Raw genomic sequence first — 16,746 nt, 5'->3', positions numbered from 1 at the left:
GGGGTGGGGACAGGCAGCCCACATGTGCCTACCTTTAAGATGCAATATAGGCACATTTCAGTATTTGCTTTTTTTTTGTCTCTGCTGCTGCCTGATTGATTACTTCCGGTTTCGCATGGTGTCCAGTTGACCGGTCAGTCCGTAACTCTGGAGGTGCTACTGTACTTTGCACTTGTCTTTATTGAATTTCATCTTGTTGAATTCAGACCAGTTCTCCAATTTGTCAGGATCATTTTGAATTCCAGTCCTGTCCTCCAGCATGCTTGCAATCCCTCCCAGCTTGGTGTTTATAAGGATACTCTCCACTCCTTTATCCAAGTCATTAAAGAAAATATTGATTAATACTGGATCTACGATTGACTCCTGCAGGGCTCCACTAGTTCTTCTTCGAGTGATTGCTCAGGTGTATTCCACTATAGATGTGCGTGCTCGCCACGTGCACCAGTGCCGGAAGTTTTTCCCTTAACAGTATCCATGGTAGGGGAGCACCGCTGCGACCCCTGGAGTGGCGCGGGTATATCGCGCCATAAAGGGGGCTGCGTGCTCCCCCCACCCTCAGTTCCTTCTTGCCGCCAGTGAAGGTAGTCGGAACTTTGTTCTCCAGCCTGGCTGCAACGTTATAGCTTAGTGGTATCCAGTTTTCACTGACTTTTTCTTGCTGAACTTTCTTTCACGAGTGCCTGGCTCAGGGCATGCCCCGTGGCCCAGGCTTCAAGTCATGCGACTCATGTCACATCTCCATGCCCAGAAGTGATCCACACACTGAATGTCTTCGCTGTCTGGGCAAGGCTCACATTAGTGAGAAGTGTAAAATTTGCCGTTCCTTCAAGCCTCGGACAAAGAAGGAGCGTGAGATCCGACTCCGAGCTCTCCTAATGGAGTCGGCATTGGCCCCGGCACTGGCGCATCGAGCCGACCCCATGCCGGGCACCTCGTCTTCGGCACGTAGCGAAGCGCCTCCGGTGTGCCGTCCTGATTCCGCGGCCGGTACCGCGTCCTCGGTGCGCAGCAAGGCGCCGTCGACGAGCCGGCACCGCTCCCCTGCTAAAAAGCAAGGGAAGACTCAGCGGCGCCGAGAAGGAGAGGGGTGAATCCAGACCCGAGTTGGGCACCCCACGATCCCCATCGGGACATAGACCTCCGACTCGCGCTGAGCAGAGTAGTCCGGTCCCGTCCGTGCGAGCCTCGACTGAGGTACGCATGCCTTCGATGCCAGAGGCAGCTCAGGCCATGCATGATATCCTAGCGCTTCCGGTGCCGGGAGCGCTGCCCCATTCGGGCCCCCGGTCCCGTGGGAAGCCGCCCTTGGGCACCCATCAACCATCCCCGGAGGTGTCGGAGGTCGAGGTACCTTCCCGGGTCGAGGTACTGAGCAGAGCCCCGCGACGCACGTCGACTCCGCGTCCCGGCTCTTCGGTGAGCGGATCCCACTCCTCCGGTCTCGGACGCCGTCAAGGAGGTGACAAGAGGTGGCGCCGTTCCTCCTCCAGCCAGTCCGAGAGGAACAGGTCTCGACGCCTTCGGCACCAACTCTCGTACTCAAGCACCCGCCGCCACAGAGGCCATGCTCGGGGTGCGACCAGAGAGTCCCCGACACCTAGGCGCCGTGGCCACAGGCGCGCAGGGAATCCGGAGACAGCTCCTCGGACATCTCTCTCTCGACTTCCTCCAGGTCGAAGTCTCGGGGTAGGAGCCGTCATGATAGAGACCGCTCCAGTCGCTCTTACGGCACCGTGCGCTCCTTCCGGACTTTGGCGTCGGTGCACAGCCGCCTCTCCCCGGGCCGCACCGTACTGCAGGAGCAACCAGCCCTACCGGCGCCCGATGCATCTCATTTCCAGGCCGTTCCCTGGCAAGGACAATGGTGCCAGTGGGCACCATGGCCTCAGGCACCTGCGCAGCCGGGACCTCGCTCCATGGCGGAAGCCTCTCAGGGCTGCCCTGCGTCACCTCCCCGGCACCGGGATCAGACCGTGGGCGCCGAACCCCCGGTACCGACTCCGGCACCGGACCCGGACGTCGAGCCCACGATCCCGTCGGTGGCCGAAGGCACCACTCCATCCACCTCTTCGGCGCAGGGTGATTCAGTTGCGGTGCCGCCTCCCTCTTCCCAAGAGGACTTCAAAGCGCATCAAGAGCTGCTTAGGAGGGTGGCAGCAAACCTCGAGCTCTGGGCCGAGGAGATGGAGGAGCCCTCCGATACCCTGTTCAATGTCCTCTCCTCCTCGGTACCGGGGCATGTGGCCCTCCCATTTCATCAGGGAGTAGCCAACATTACCACTGGCCTCTGGCAGACCCTGGCCTCTCTTGGGCCTGTTTCCAAAAAGGCCGAGAGGAAATACTTCGTCCTCACAAGGGGCCACGAGTACCTATACACCCACCCAGCTCCGAAATCCCTGGTGGTAGAGTCGGTCCACCACCGTGAGCGGAATGGCCAGCCCGCGCCCACACCAAAAGACAAGGACGCTCGTAGACTGGACACCTTTGGAAAAAAGGTTTATTCGTCTGCAAGTTTCCAGCTCAGGGTGGCCAACTACCAGGCACTGCTGAGCCGGTACGAGTTTAATCTCTGGGGATCCCTCCCCAAGTTTGAGCCCCTTCTTCAGGATAAAGACGAAAAGGACTTCCGGGCTCTGATTGACGAAGGTGCGGCAGCGGCCAAAAGCTCTCCAGGCAGCTTCGGATGCAGCGGACACAGCTGCTCGTTCGATGACTTCTGCAGTCTCCATGCGATGGGCGTCGTGGCTCTCGCTCTAAGGGCTGTCGGCCAAGTCCCAATCCATAATGCAGGACCTGCTGTTTGATGGCAAGGCCCTATTTGCGGAACAGACAGACACCCGTCTGCACGGGATGAAGGACTCCCACACCACCCTGCAGACGCTGGGCCTCTATGTCCCGCCCCCTAAGGACAAGCCCAGGCCTCAAACCTCTGCTTCTCCAGCTCGGGGCAGATACAAACCCCCGCCTAAGCAGCAGAGGGAACAAAGGCATCGGTCCCAACGCCAATCCCGTTCGGCCCCGCGCCCTGGGGCCTCGAAGGCCAAACAGCCAGGAAAACGGCGTTTTTGACTCGTTGAGGGGGGTCACCGGGCCTGTTGACAGTGCACCCCACACCCAGTTAATAAAGTTGCCTTTTATGAATCGTTTATCGGCCTTCCGACTGCAATGGTCCCATATAACGTCAGACCAATGGGTCCTCAGCACCATCTCCCAAGGACACAGGTTGCAGTTTGCTTCAACCCCTCCCAACTGTCCCCCGTCCGAGCAGCCGGCCGGGGTTCCGGAGCATGCCCTCCTCCTCTGCCAGGAGGTAGAGCGCCTCCTCTCCCTGGGAACGGTGGAAAGGGTACCTCGGGAATACCAGGGCAGGGGCTTTTACTCCAGGTATTTCCTCATCCCGAAGGCAAAGGGCGGGCTTCGGCCCATCCTCGACCTGCGGAATCACAACCAGTTCCTGATTCGTTGCAAATTCCGCATGGTGTCCCTGGCCTCTATTATTCCATCCCTAGACCAGGGGGATTGGTTTACGGCACTGGACCTCCAGGATGCGTACTTTCACATCCACATTTTCGAGGGTCACAGGCACTTCCTCCGTTTCCTGGTGGGTCAGGATCACTTCCAGTTTACGGTCCTCCCCTTTGGCCTCTCTATTGCCCCAAGGGTATTTACGAAGTGTATGGCGGTGGTGGTGGCCCACCTCAGGAGGGAAGGGCTGCAGATCTTCCCCTACCTCGATGACTGGCTCCTCAAGGGCCGGTCTTGGTCTCTGGTGCAGCAGCAGATGAGTTTCCTGCTGGACACATGCGCAGCTCTAGGCCTACTAGTAAACGAGGAGAAATCCACATTAATCCCCGTTCAGCGCATAAGCTTTATAGGGGCGCTGCTAGATTCCCGGGTGGCCACGGCCTCCCTCCCACGGGACAGATTCGAGACGCTCAAAGCTCTCATCGCCTCGGTCACAGCCTTTCCGGTAACCATGGCACGGGTGTGCCTACAAATCCTAGGCCACACGGCACCTATGTGGTGCAGCATGCACCTATGTGGTGCAACATGCCAGGCTTCGGATGAGGCCCCTTCAGCTTTGGCTGGCCTCCCGGTACTCCCAGGCCAGGGACAGCCTAGACAAGGTTGTCGTGGTGCCGCCAACGGTGGTGGCACACCTTCAATGGTGGTCTCTCCCAAACAACAGGCTCCGAGATATTTCCTTCTGAGAGCCCTCTCCCTCACTAGATCTAGTGTCGGATTCCTCGGACCTGGGCTGGGGAGCTCACGTAGGGGACTTCAGGACCCCGGGTATGTGGTCGCCCGAGGAACTGACCCTCCACATAAACGTCAGAGAGCTCAGGGCCGTGCGCCTGGCGTGCGTGGCCTTTTGCCACCACATTCAGGGGAAGGTAGTCAGAGTCCTCACGGACAACACGACCGCCATGTATTATGTCAACAAGCAGGGGGGCACCCGTTTCCGGGCCTTATGCCAGGAAGCCCAGCTCCTGTGGGAGTTCTGTATAGCCCACAATATACTCCTGCGGGCCTTTTACCTGCCTGGCAAGAGCAACACGCTTGCAGACCGCCTGAGCAGGGTTTTCTCCCGAAAACACGAGTGGTCCCTGCACAAGGAGGTGGCCAGGTGGATCTTCCTGCAGTGGGGTACTCCCCAGGTAGACCTGTTCGCCACCGCCCAGAATCACCAGTGTCCCCGATTCTGCTCAAGGGCAGGAGAGGGCGACGGGGTGATGTCGGATGTGTTCCTGCTCCCATGGTCGGGGCCGCTGTTGTACGCCTTCCCGCCCTTCCCCCAATAGGCAGGGTCTTACAGAAGGTGAAGTCAGACGGGGCGCAGGTTATCCTCATAGCCCCGGATTTTGCCCGTCAACTTTGGTACGGGACCCTACTGCAACTCTGAGCGGGCTCCCCTCGCAGGCTGCCGCTCCGCCCGGACCTCCTCTCGCAGGAGGAAGGTCGTCTCCTCCACCCCAACCTTGCTCCGCTCCACCTGACAGTGTGGCTGCTCCGTGGTTGAATGAGGAGGAAGGCAGGTGTTCGGAGGATGTGAGAAGGGTCCTGCTGGAAAGTAGGAAACCCTCCATGCGTCGAACCTACCTGGCTAAGTGGTTTAGGTTCTCTGTGTGGGTGAGGGATAGAGGTTCCTCTCCCTCTTCCACGTCTATCCAACTTGTCCTCGATTACCTCCTGTCTCTTAGGACCCAAGGGCTGGCGCCCTCCTCCATCAGGGTGCACCTGGCGGCCATTTCGGCTTTCCAATCCCTGGTGCAGGGCCTGTCTTTGTTTTCTCATCACATGACGGCCCGGTTTCTGAAAGGGTTAGATCGGGCATTCCCTTACGCCAGACCTCCCGTCCTCCTCTGGGACCTAAACCTGGTACTCTCCCGCCTCACAGGGCCTCCCTTTGAGCCATTAGCCACATGTTCGTGGTCCCACTTGTCGTGGAAGGTGGTGTTCTTAGTAGCTATCACCTCAGCCCGCCGGGTCTCCGAGCTCAGGGCCCTGACCTCTGAACGGCCGTATACAGTCTTCCATAAGGACAGGGTTCAGCTCCGCCCTCAGCCCACTTTTTTGCCAAAGGTTGTCTCGGCGTTTTACATGGATCAGGATATTTTCCTCCTCATCCTCTGTCCTAAGCCCCATTCCTCCAATGAGGAACGCCGCCTGCACATGTTAGACATGCGCAGCGCACTGGCCTTTTATCTTGACAGAACCAGGCCGTTTAGGAAGTCTCCCCAGCTGTTCATTGCTTTGGCTGAGCGCATGAGGAGACGACCGGGTCCACCTAGCGGATCTCCCACTGGATCACCTCGTGCATTCGCACCTGTTACGACTTGGCAGGGGTTCCCCTGCCTCCTATTGTGAAGGCTCATTCGACAAGAGCCCAGGCCTCGTCTGCGGCCTATGTGGCTCACGTCCCTATTAAGGACATCTGTAGGGCTGCTACGTGGTCCTCTGTCCACACCTTCTCATCGCACTATGCGATCGTCTCCCAAGCAAGGGACGATGCCGGGTTTGGTAGGGCAGTTCTCCGCCCAGGTAACTCTTAAAACTTTAATCTTAAATTCCTACCCGCCTCCATCAGGTATAGCTTGGAGTCACCTATAGTGGAATACACATGAGCAATCACTCGAAGAAGAAAGGACAGTTACCTGTTCCGTAACCGGCGTTCTTCGAGATGTGTTGCTCAGGTGTATTCCACGTCCCACCCTCCTTCCCTTCTGTCGGAGTTGTCTGGCAAGAAGGAACTGAGGGTGGGGGGAGCACGCAGCCCCCTTTATGGTGCGATATACCAGCGCCACTCCAGGGGTCTCAGCGGTGCTCCCCCACTATGGACACTGCTAAGGGAAAAACTTCCAGCACCGGTGCACGTGGCGAGCACGCACACCTATAGTGAAATACACCTGAGCAACACATCTCGAAGAACGCCAGTTACGGAACAGGTAACTGTCCTATATGCCTACTCAGTTTGACAGAAAACTATTGAGTATAGTCTTTTAACCAGTTGTGCACCCACCTTAAAATAATTTTATCTAGATCACATTACTCTAGTTTGCTTATGAGAGTGTTGGTGGGACTGTGTCAAAAGCCTCACTGAAATCAAGATATATCACATCTACTGCTTCCCTCCATCTATTAGGCCAGTAGCCCTGACAAAGAAGGAAATTAGGTTGGCTTGGCATGATTTATTCTTGATAAATACATGCTGGCTATTCCTTATAACCCTATTATCTCTAGGTGCTTACAAACTGATTGTTGAATAATTTGTTCCAGTATCTTTCTAGGTATCAAAAAGCTAAACCTAGCCATGTGGTGCTGGTTGGCTGGTATCTGATTATTTGTTAGAGTATGACTTCAAGCACAGGGCCTTGTGAATCTCTGTGCTATTGAAAGTGGGGTTTAGAAGGGCTGCAGAAGATTCTGTCCCAGCAACACACAATGGAGGTCATAGGAAGGAACAAAAAGCAGGGGTTGCAGCAGATACTGGGAAGAGAAATCTACGGGAGGTGCTGAGGATAAGGTCAAGAACTGGGTTACTGGGATGTGTCAGGGAGCACAATTGGCTTAATCCTGTTCCCATTGAAGCCCATGAGAAAATGCATGCAGGAGTGGACTACAACTAAGCACCTTGAGATGTTTGTATGAAAAGCACTTATCAGTGTAAGACATTATTATACAACATAGACCTTGTTTCGACAACATCTCATATTCTTTTACCCAAATATAGTTCTGTGTGTTGCAAAAATCAGTCTTCACAACATGCTCTGAAAACAATTACTTCTTTGTCAGTATGAAATATTAGTGAACAAGAAGAATCATAAGCCTTTGCAGACTTGTAAATAAAAGATCTATTAGCCTATAAATATTTACATTTAATAATTGGGCCACACCATTTGCAGTGCATACATTCAACTTCATCTTTTTCTATTGTTTTGGGGTTTTTTTTAACTTTCAAATACTTCCTTGCATTCTGAAACTTATTCTGATACAGATTTTTGTTTTCTTCCCATTTTAGTATGTCAGATCTGTAAAACATTATCTGCTAACGGCTTGAAATGTGTATGTGGTGGGTGTGAGATTCATTAGTACGTTCAGATGCATATGCACTTCAGAACTTGCGTGGGTGCCTGTTTGCTTATTGTGTGTATCCTATAGACCAGTGTTTCCCAAACTTGGGACACCGCTTGTGTAGGGAAAGCCCCTGGTGGGCCGGGTCGGTTTGTTTACCTGCCGCATCCACAGGTCTGGCCGATTGCAGCTCCCACTGGCCGCGGTTCACTGCTCCAGGCCAATGGGAGCTGCTGGAAGCGACGCGGGCCGAGGGACGTACTGGCCACCGCTTCCAGCAGCCCCAATTCGCCTGGAGCAGCAAACCGCGGCCAGTGGGAGCCGCGATCGCCTGAACCTGCGGACGCAGCAGCTAAACGAACCAGCCTGGCCCACCAGGGGCTTTCCCTACACAAGCGGCATGCCAAGTTTGGGAAACACTGTTATAGACTAATACGTAGCCTTACTTCAACAGGCATCTTTGCACATATACACAGATTAATGTATTATCGTAATACATATATCTCATGCAATGTTTTGTATTTTCCTAATAAAACAAGTTATTTTTATATATTTGAATGATACAAAAGTAGTGTGAAAATTGGGAAAAAAACAAATAACACTTTTTGTAAAACCCGGAATGTTTTGGTAAAAATCGGTTTAAACTGAAAACAAAGGGACTTAAGTATGAGTAAGATCAGGAAACCTAGCTGCAAACCAAGAAAGCAGAATGTATTCTATATTAATTCTAATACCATGATTGTCACTGTAGTATCCATGTGCCTTCCACTAGTGCATTAAGCAATGTGATTGGAATCTGTCACATTTCTTCTCTTATCCTCTCCCCAGGGGTAGAAGTGTTTTGTTTTTTCAAATGTTTGTATAATACACAGATACACAAACACATTGCCATATGTTTGTTAGAAAGGCAGTTTTAGAAAATGTCTCTCTTTTTTTATTTCTGTTTTCAAATTTTCATAAGTGACTGGAGGTCACTGCCCTGCTGCTTCTGATGGTGCTGGCAACATGTGGGGGGCCAGATAGAGCTGGTGCCTGCTGCTGCTGCTGCTGTTGTGTTCCACTGGTGGAAGGGAGGAGAGAGTCACATCCCCAAAAGCACACTTCAGAGTCCATAGAAAGCTATTTTCATGGGTGTTGAAGGGATGTAGTCTGAAGGAAAGGTCTTGGTTTGTGCAATTATGGAAGCAGCCATTGAGAGTGAGGAAAGAGGAGTAAAAATCAACCAGTGAGTAATAAGGGGCACCTCAAATTATCCCCATGCTGCAGTGTGCTCCATCAATACCTGGTTGCTGTATAACCACTTGGGACAATAGCTAATTGTTCATAGTTTAGAGCAGACTCAGGTAGTTGTTGCAGAGTGCACTGAGAAATGAAAGCTCTTTTCTCCTGATCCTTCAAAACCACTTAAAGAAAAAATGCAATGCCTCTTATAAATACAGGCAGTCCTTGTTTCCTTGTTCTTCACTTTAGTTCTTTCACAAAGGCTCCAGTTCTTTTTAAAAGGTTGTAGTTACTCCAGGGATAGGTACTGGCGCTTGGTCCTATAATAAGCCTAGACAGTGCTTCTACAATTCTTCCCCAGCCCACCACTCCTAAATCTACAGTACAATAATCAATGAATATATGTGTTTTTTCTTGGAACTTTTGTATGCCTAGATGACCACCTTTGTCACTTCTTTTCCCACTTGGCAAGCATCAGCCTTGGACAAGTGGGTAGTAGAGATAGTTCTTCAGTGTTATTTGCTGGAATGAAATTGTTTCCTGTTTTTAATCTATCCTCTCAGAATAGACCTTCAAAAACAACAAGTAATCTTTCAGGAAATGTTTCTTCTTCTAAATCTTTTCTGCAGCCCCGTGTCTCACACAATTTGTTACCTATGAACTAAGCCTCAGTTCCTTCTTGCCGCCAGTGATGGTGCTAGAACATCTGCTGCTTTGGCTAGCATTGTTTAGTTCTCCACCAGTGAAGAAAGGTGTCTTCACATGCTGGACATCCAAGGGGCCTTGGCTTTTTACTTAGAATGTACCAAGCCTTTCTGTAAATCAACTCAGCTCTTCATCACTACAGCGGATAGGATGAAGGACCTTCCAGTGTCCTCTCAGAGGATTTCCAATTGGATTACCTCATGCATAAAGACCTGTTACGACCTGGAGGGGGTTCCACCGCTGCCGCCGATTGTCAGAGTTCACTCGACTAGAGCGCAGGCATCGTCGGCAGCTTTCCTGGCACACATCCCTATCCAGGACATCTGTAGAGCCGCAACGTGGTCCTCTATCCACACATTCACAGCTTATTACGCCATCACTCAGCAGGCCGGGGACAACGCTGGGTTCGGCAGTCCCTATTCAGATACAAAACATTCCACATATTGTCTTATCTTTTAAAATCATTATGTATTTTTTTTCAATGAAGGCGCATTTGCACAGCAGTTTAGCAAACATCACCTATATTTTAAAGTTTTTATTCTTTGAACTTTCACAGAGAATGAAGTAAAAAAAGACCCTAAACGTTCAAAGGAACCAAAACCAAAAGTGGATCAGAAAAAGAATGTCAAAATGGTAAGCAAGAGAAATTCATACTGCTTTACATAACAATGTAGCGAGACGTTAATCCCTATGTTAAGGCCATAAGCGCAAGCTATCTCACAAACAGATGGAGCGTAGTTGTATTTCAACTTTTTAAAAAAAAATTATTTCCTTAAATTTTTCCTAAGACACATGAGGTAAGAGAAGCAATGGGGTAATTTATTGTTCTTATCAGGGTCTTTGTTACACACACTGTAAGTGTGAGATGGAGTGAAAACCACAGAATTTGTTAGAATCTTTTTTATTAATCTTTGCCCAATAACTGCTGAGCTAGTTCTTCTTTGAGTGCTGGTGCCTATGTGTATTCCACACCTGAGTATGCATGAGTGCCATGCGCCCGAGTCCAGAAATTCTAACATGCAGTGTCCATTGGCCCACATGTGTGCTGTGGATCTCCTTGCCCTCCCGACTGAGGGCATAAAAGGCAGCGCGGGCTGACACCTCTCCAGTTCCATCTTACTGCCGCATGGCCTGAGTCATAATCCCTGTGTCCACAGAATTCTGCAGCTTTTTCTCTTGATAGAACCTGTACATAAATATTTAATAGTTTCTGTTTCATAACTTTTATATTAGTCTAGTTAGAGTTTTATAGGATTGCCATTATAGCTTGTTTTTCCCTGTATTGGGGACTCCCTCTATGTCCAGAGTCCCAGGGTTCAAGAATTGCATCTCCTGCCCTTGTTCCTTCTCCATGAATGACAATCACCTCTACTGTTTGAGTGAGATGTGTATTTCTGCAAAGTGCTGACATTATTAGCTAGTTCAGGCCTCTGCTGCAGATGCAGTTGTGCGAACTTCAGTACTGCAAGCATCTTTGCTTCCAGCTTCTTTTCACTCCCCTCCAGTCTAAGCACTGCTTGTCAATCCACCCACATGTGGAAGAAATTAAGGTTACTTACCTGTAACAGGAAGTTTTTTGAGAGTTGTGATCCCTATCTGTATTACACAAATCTCACCCTTCGTCTCCTCTGCTTCAAATCCTGTTGGATTTGCAATCAGAAGAGGAACAGGAGAGGTGTTGCCCCACACTGCCTCTTATGCCATCAGTCAGGTATGGAGAGATCTACTGCACGTTTGTGGGCCAATGGACACTGCTGTTTAGGATTTCTGGACTCAGGCTCATGGCGCGTATGCGTACCCACATGTGAAACACAGACAGAGACCACACATCTTGAAGAACATCTAGTTACAGGTAACTAACCTCCATTTCCTTTAAATTCATATTCTGTGTATGAGCAAAGTATCCAGCATTAGATCAAGGTAAGCAGCTTCAAACAGACTTGAACTGCTTCTCCCCAACAAAATATGCTTATGTTTTTGGTTTCAGTTGGCACTGACATATTGTACCGCTTTTGGGCTAAGCCCCCAGACTTCAGCAAAGCATTTTAGTGTAGCTCATTTTGTCGGACATAATGTTGTGCAATATTGATATAACTACAGAATTTTTTGCATGGCAAAAAAAATAATCTTTGTTATTTAATTGTAGGTACCCATTAATCGTGTTCTACCTCCTAACTGCCTGTCTGTTGATACACACAATTTTAAATGTATCCTTTCAAAAGGAACTATTAACTGGAATGTATCGGTTAAGATGATAGATTTCATTGTTTACATCTCCTTAGCTATAGGTCAGATGTTGTGGATCCATATAATGAAGCAAGAGAAGCAGGTAATATATTTAGAAAATTATTTTCTCCACAGACTAAAGGTTTTGTGGATTTGGAACATTTTTATAGTAAGTGATGAACTTAAGACATGAGGTAGTTGACATAACAGCTCATCCCCATAATGTTGCTTATGTTTAAAAAAAAAAAAAGTCTCAGCTTCTCATAAAAATAAAAACCTGTTTCAGATTCAGTTAAATTAGGCTGCATTCTTCCTTCTTCATATAAGTAATAAAATATGGAACCAACATCTCCAAGAAAATAATTATTGAAATAATCTTTCTCATTATATTTTCCCCACAAAATGTACAGCTCTTTAACAATAATTTGTTTTGCTATTTTTGGATTAAAAAGGTAAACTTAAGGCCCTCAGCAATACTTAAGCATGCATTGGAGGTTCCTGGGGAGCCACAGGAATGAGTGCTATGTGATTTTTCCTTTGTGTTGCAGAAGAGATCAGCATAGGCTAGCACAGACTAAGGCTCTTGAGCTGCAGCTGACACTTGAATGTGTCTCCTGCAGCTCTTTCCAGCACATGATATTAAAACTCGGGGTGATTTAATTATTAACTAATCTAAGTTATTAACCAATCAGGATGCTTTTACTATGTTATTAATCAATTGTAGAATACTTGGTCAGGCATTTTGTTGTGAGAATAAAATATATATTATATAAAAATAGTAAATAAAACAATGAATTCACACTACTGTGGCTCTTTGGGGTCATGTTGGGTAATGTTGATCACTAATTTGGCTCCTGAACTGGGCTAGAGCAAAGGGTAGTGGGGGGAGTGAGGTAGAGGAGAGGCAGATCTACATTGGGAGCCAGTCATATTTAGATAACATGCAACTGATACAGAGGAGCTCTAGCTGCTACTTCAGTTCATAAGCTGCAGTGGAGATCTGTGCTGCAACTCCATACCTTCACATCAGGTTGTGAGGGCAAATTTCAGCACCCAAACCCACTGTCCCTTGGCGTTTCACCTGCACAGAGCCTGATCACTCTGACTTCATGTTGGTGACTTCATGGGAATAAGCTGGACTTTTTTCTTTTTTAAATAATTAATGTAAAACTGAAATTCTTACAGTATTTAGTATGCAGCTCTTTTCCTCCCTTAACAATTGGTGTTAATAGTTTCACATTTTCTAAATTTATAGAAAAGCAGCATTTCATGAGTATCAAATTGTTATCTACAAGTGACAGCAAATAGTGAATCAGCACATTTCTAAAAATCGGTATTTATTCTGCATTCTTTGAAATGTAATCATACATAAAAACTTCTATGACCTGAGTATTCATTCAAATTACCTGAAATGTTTGGTATAATAATGTAACTCTATCACTTAAATCCAACCTGTAGGTTTGACACTTAAAACCTGTGTGAAGAATTGGAAGACAAAAAAAATCAAATTGTCTGGTTTTAAACTTACATAAACACCAGAAGTAAGATTTTCAAAAGCACTTAGGCACTTATCTCCCAAATAACCTCCTAGAAATGTGATACCATTTTGCTGTACATATGGAAATTTCATATTTGCGATTTAGAACTAATCATTTAAAATTGAAAATAAATAACAAATAGAAATAACATTTTCTAGTTAAAGTTTGAAAAACAAAATTCTATGCATTCTATTGATGAATAAAATCCATTATGCTAGAATTCTGTATATATTTTATCACTTTTAACAAGAGTTATATTTAGAAGTCCTCAAGCCAAAGATTATAAATAAAACTCATGTAGTGATTAAAGCCTTGAAGTGGCATGTTATCTTGTGATTCTTTGTAAGAGGTCAAGGATACAACGATAATCAAGAGTGTCAATGCAAGGTCATTTAAAAATGGCCACTTCTTTCTGGTGGAGTGCATTTACCAAGGCTACATGTATCAGTTACTGTGTTTGTACAGTATGACACAAAATATTTTCATAACTATCAATATCACCTATTTTCCCCCTGAAGACAATAATTTAATTTAATTTTTATTCAAATTTATTAGCAAAAGCTAAGTTATTCAGCATGCTCAAAATATACTTAAATTTGGAATTTGAACCAGATAAAGTTATAAAAAATAATCTTTAACAAAGGGGAAAATATTGCTCCAGCCATAGCATATAACAAATGTTATGACTTTGGGACACATTGTTCTACCTAATTTTTCTTTGATAGCAGAGCAGAAATAACTGATTCTGAAGTTTTGGAGGAGCTCCACGTAGGTGGAAATTATAGCTGCATGAGCATAGAAAATATAATCAAGATGGAAAAGACTAATTAAACTGTAACTAAAACTGAAGGGTTGTTTGTTTTTGAGATTAGTCTTGTGAAATGTGTTAAACTGAGAGCTCTGGAAATTGAATTCCATTATGTATATAGGTGCTATATAGTTCCCATCACCACAGTATCTGAGCCCCTAAAACAGGAATCGTACGAGCAATGCAATGTTATGTTAACTCTTGACACAGAAGAACCACCTTTAGAGCTCATTTTTATACCTATTCTATCCTTGACTTCTCTCCTAGGTTATCTTTTCAACCCTCTCAGTCACAAAATATGCCATCACACTTGTCACTAGCTAGCACCTCTAGCTTTAGTCAGGATTAAGACCTACAATTGCCAGGGCATGGCGACTGGACTTTTCTCATGAAAAACTTTAGATTGAATGATGATAGAAATAAAAAAATTGTATTGCCAGCCTCTGCATGTTAGAAATTTAGGCTGCATTGCGTACTCTATATTATGTTAAATGATTAAATTCTTATGTTACAGAAGCAGTAAGTCCTTCCCACAAAATAAAGGAAATCCTAGAAAAATACCATGAGCAATTTACACCACACTGGGAAGGAGTTATTGGTAGCATGCATGTTCCAAGGTTTGTTATGGCTCTTCTATATTTCTCTCTTTTTTTTAAAGAGGTATTTCCCAGAGGCCCCAGTCCTGACTAGGCCCCCATTGTGCTAGGTGCTGTGCAAATGCATAGGAAGACATCCCCCCTACCCTAAGCATATCTACAGATTTATAGATGGAAGAATTTAAAGAAAGAATCCAGAAGACACACCTGTAATACATTTTGCCATATTGATCACAAGCAAGACTATAGTATGTAGGGGTATTCTGTTGATAGCAAAATGGCACTGTCCTTCTTGATTGTAATAAAATTACCGTAAATGGAACTTCAGAAAAAACTTATTATCTAAAATAATGGAAAACTGGAGAAGACATATATAAGGAGTTTTTGAGACAAAGTTATAAACTATATACATAGACAAATTTATAACATTGGTACTCTAGCAATATCACTCTGACAAAATAACAGGAGGTTACAAGTTCAGGTAATTCAGATCACTTCCCTGTCCATCTTACAAGTACTTTCATCTTCACTGAGTTAATAAATCAACAGTTTTGGAAACACATATTTGAAAACTATAGCATTTTCATGCTCACTATAGGATTGTAATATTGTAGCACATACTTCTGAAATAAAGTAGTGAAGATTCATCCTGTAGTTTACAATTTCAAGACCTGATGATGTAATTAATATTGTTTCATACAGTTGGTTCACTTAGATTCATTTATAATTACTTCAATTTTAGAATCATCTCTTCCCACACCCCAATTTCTTAGCTCCCTAATGAGTGTATCTCTTCTAGTCCTTGAGCATTCCCTTTGAATGTTAAGATAAATACTGTATTTCAAAGAAATGGGGATTGCACAGTATATACTGGCTTGTTCCTCTGTAGAATAGTCCCTTGAATCTCAAAAGCACCGTCCATGTCTTATTCACTGTGAGGTGTTATGTTACTATGGTAAAGTATACAATTTAGCTAAGTAAATTATTGTATAACAGTTCACACACTCTGCTGTTCAAATTATGTACCATAACTGAAGTCTTCTCTCTTTGTCTTTTTACTTTTAAAACAATTGTTTGTTGAGTAATTAACACTGAACTATTTTGTATAGATGTATCCAGAAAAATATTACTGTAAAACAACTGCCTGGTCTAAATAGCTTACCTTTCTTTGCAGCCAAGCTGAATGGGAGCAGTTACTGAATAACTGCAGTGCGTTTCTGTTCTATGGAATGGAAAGATTCTTGTCTCATATTTTACTTAACAGACTCATTGCTATGAACATCCCAGGTGAGATAAGGAAGCTGAAAAAACTATATATTGTGTTCTCTTCCCTTGCAAAGCATCATAAAATTCTATTCCATGCCAAATAATTATGAGAATATTAGGGTTATGCAATGAAAGGTACAGTATAACACAGAGCTAAGGGACCATGCTCTTCATTCAAGAAGTTCTGCATTCAGGATATGGAACAAATAGTAATTTAAATTCTTGTTGTTTGCTATCTGTTAGAATAGTCTTAGAATTTAAGCAGTGGGAATCTAACACTACTTTTGGCAAGGGGGAGTTCTGTCAAATTTACTTGACTGTTTTTATTGTTGGGCATATTTTTCTTTCTCCTGAAATTTGGTTTCTTCCCATTGGGTCCAAATTTCTCAAAAAGACACATATTAAAAGGTTAGGACTCAAATTTTCAAAAGTTGCCTCAGATTTTGGGGGCCCAAGATCTGATATTCAGAGTTTCTGAGTGCTGACAGCTCTGAGTTGAGTTGAATTAGAGTTGGAGATGGTATTTATAAATTACACCTTACGTGTTTAGAGTTGGGCACTGAAAATTAGAGGTCACTTTTGAAAACATGGGCCTAAATGATATGTCTCTGGTAGTCTTGTTTTATAGTCCCGTGTAAAAGGTTCGTGCCGGGGCTCGACCCTCCGGGGCAGGAGGGGAGCCACACCGACTCCCTGTCCATGAAACAAAACAGCCGGTTAGCTCAGGTTTCAGACCCTTCGGTGCAGGGCTGAGTAATCCACAGGCCGTTCAGTAGCCCAGGCCCTCTGGTGCAGGGGGGCTGGGGAAATAAGC

General features: G+C 46.1%; 1 protein-coding gene across 1 annotated transcript in view; it reads left to right on the top strand.

The window, feature by feature from the left end:
• Positions 1-16,746, top strand: part of CFAP46 (cilia and flagella associated protein 46) — a 195,461-nt gene that overhangs the window by 169,521 nt on the left and 9,194 nt on the right. The window contains exons 54-58 of the mRNA XM_026651052.1: positions 10,055-10,131; positions 11,645-11,705; positions 11,792-11,827; positions 14,585-14,687; positions 15,841-15,953. Of these exons, the coding sequence (XP_026506837.1) occupies positions 10,055-10,131; positions 11,645-11,705; positions 11,792-11,827; positions 14,585-14,687; positions 15,841-15,953 (390 nt within the window). The remainder of the gene's footprint in view (positions 1-10,054; positions 10,132-11,644; positions 11,706-11,791; positions 11,828-14,584; positions 14,688-15,840; positions 15,954-16,746) is intronic.

The sequence above is a fragment of the Terrapene carolina genome, unplaced genomic scaffold, assembly GCF_002925995.2.
Source record: "Terrapene carolina triunguis isolate 2854851 unplaced genomic scaffold, T_m_triunguis-2.0 Scaffold95, whole genome shotgun sequence".
NCBI lineage: Eukaryota > Metazoa > Chordata > Testudines > Emydidae > Terrapene > Terrapene triunguis.
This window is presented reverse-complemented; position numbering and strand designations above follow the sequence as displayed.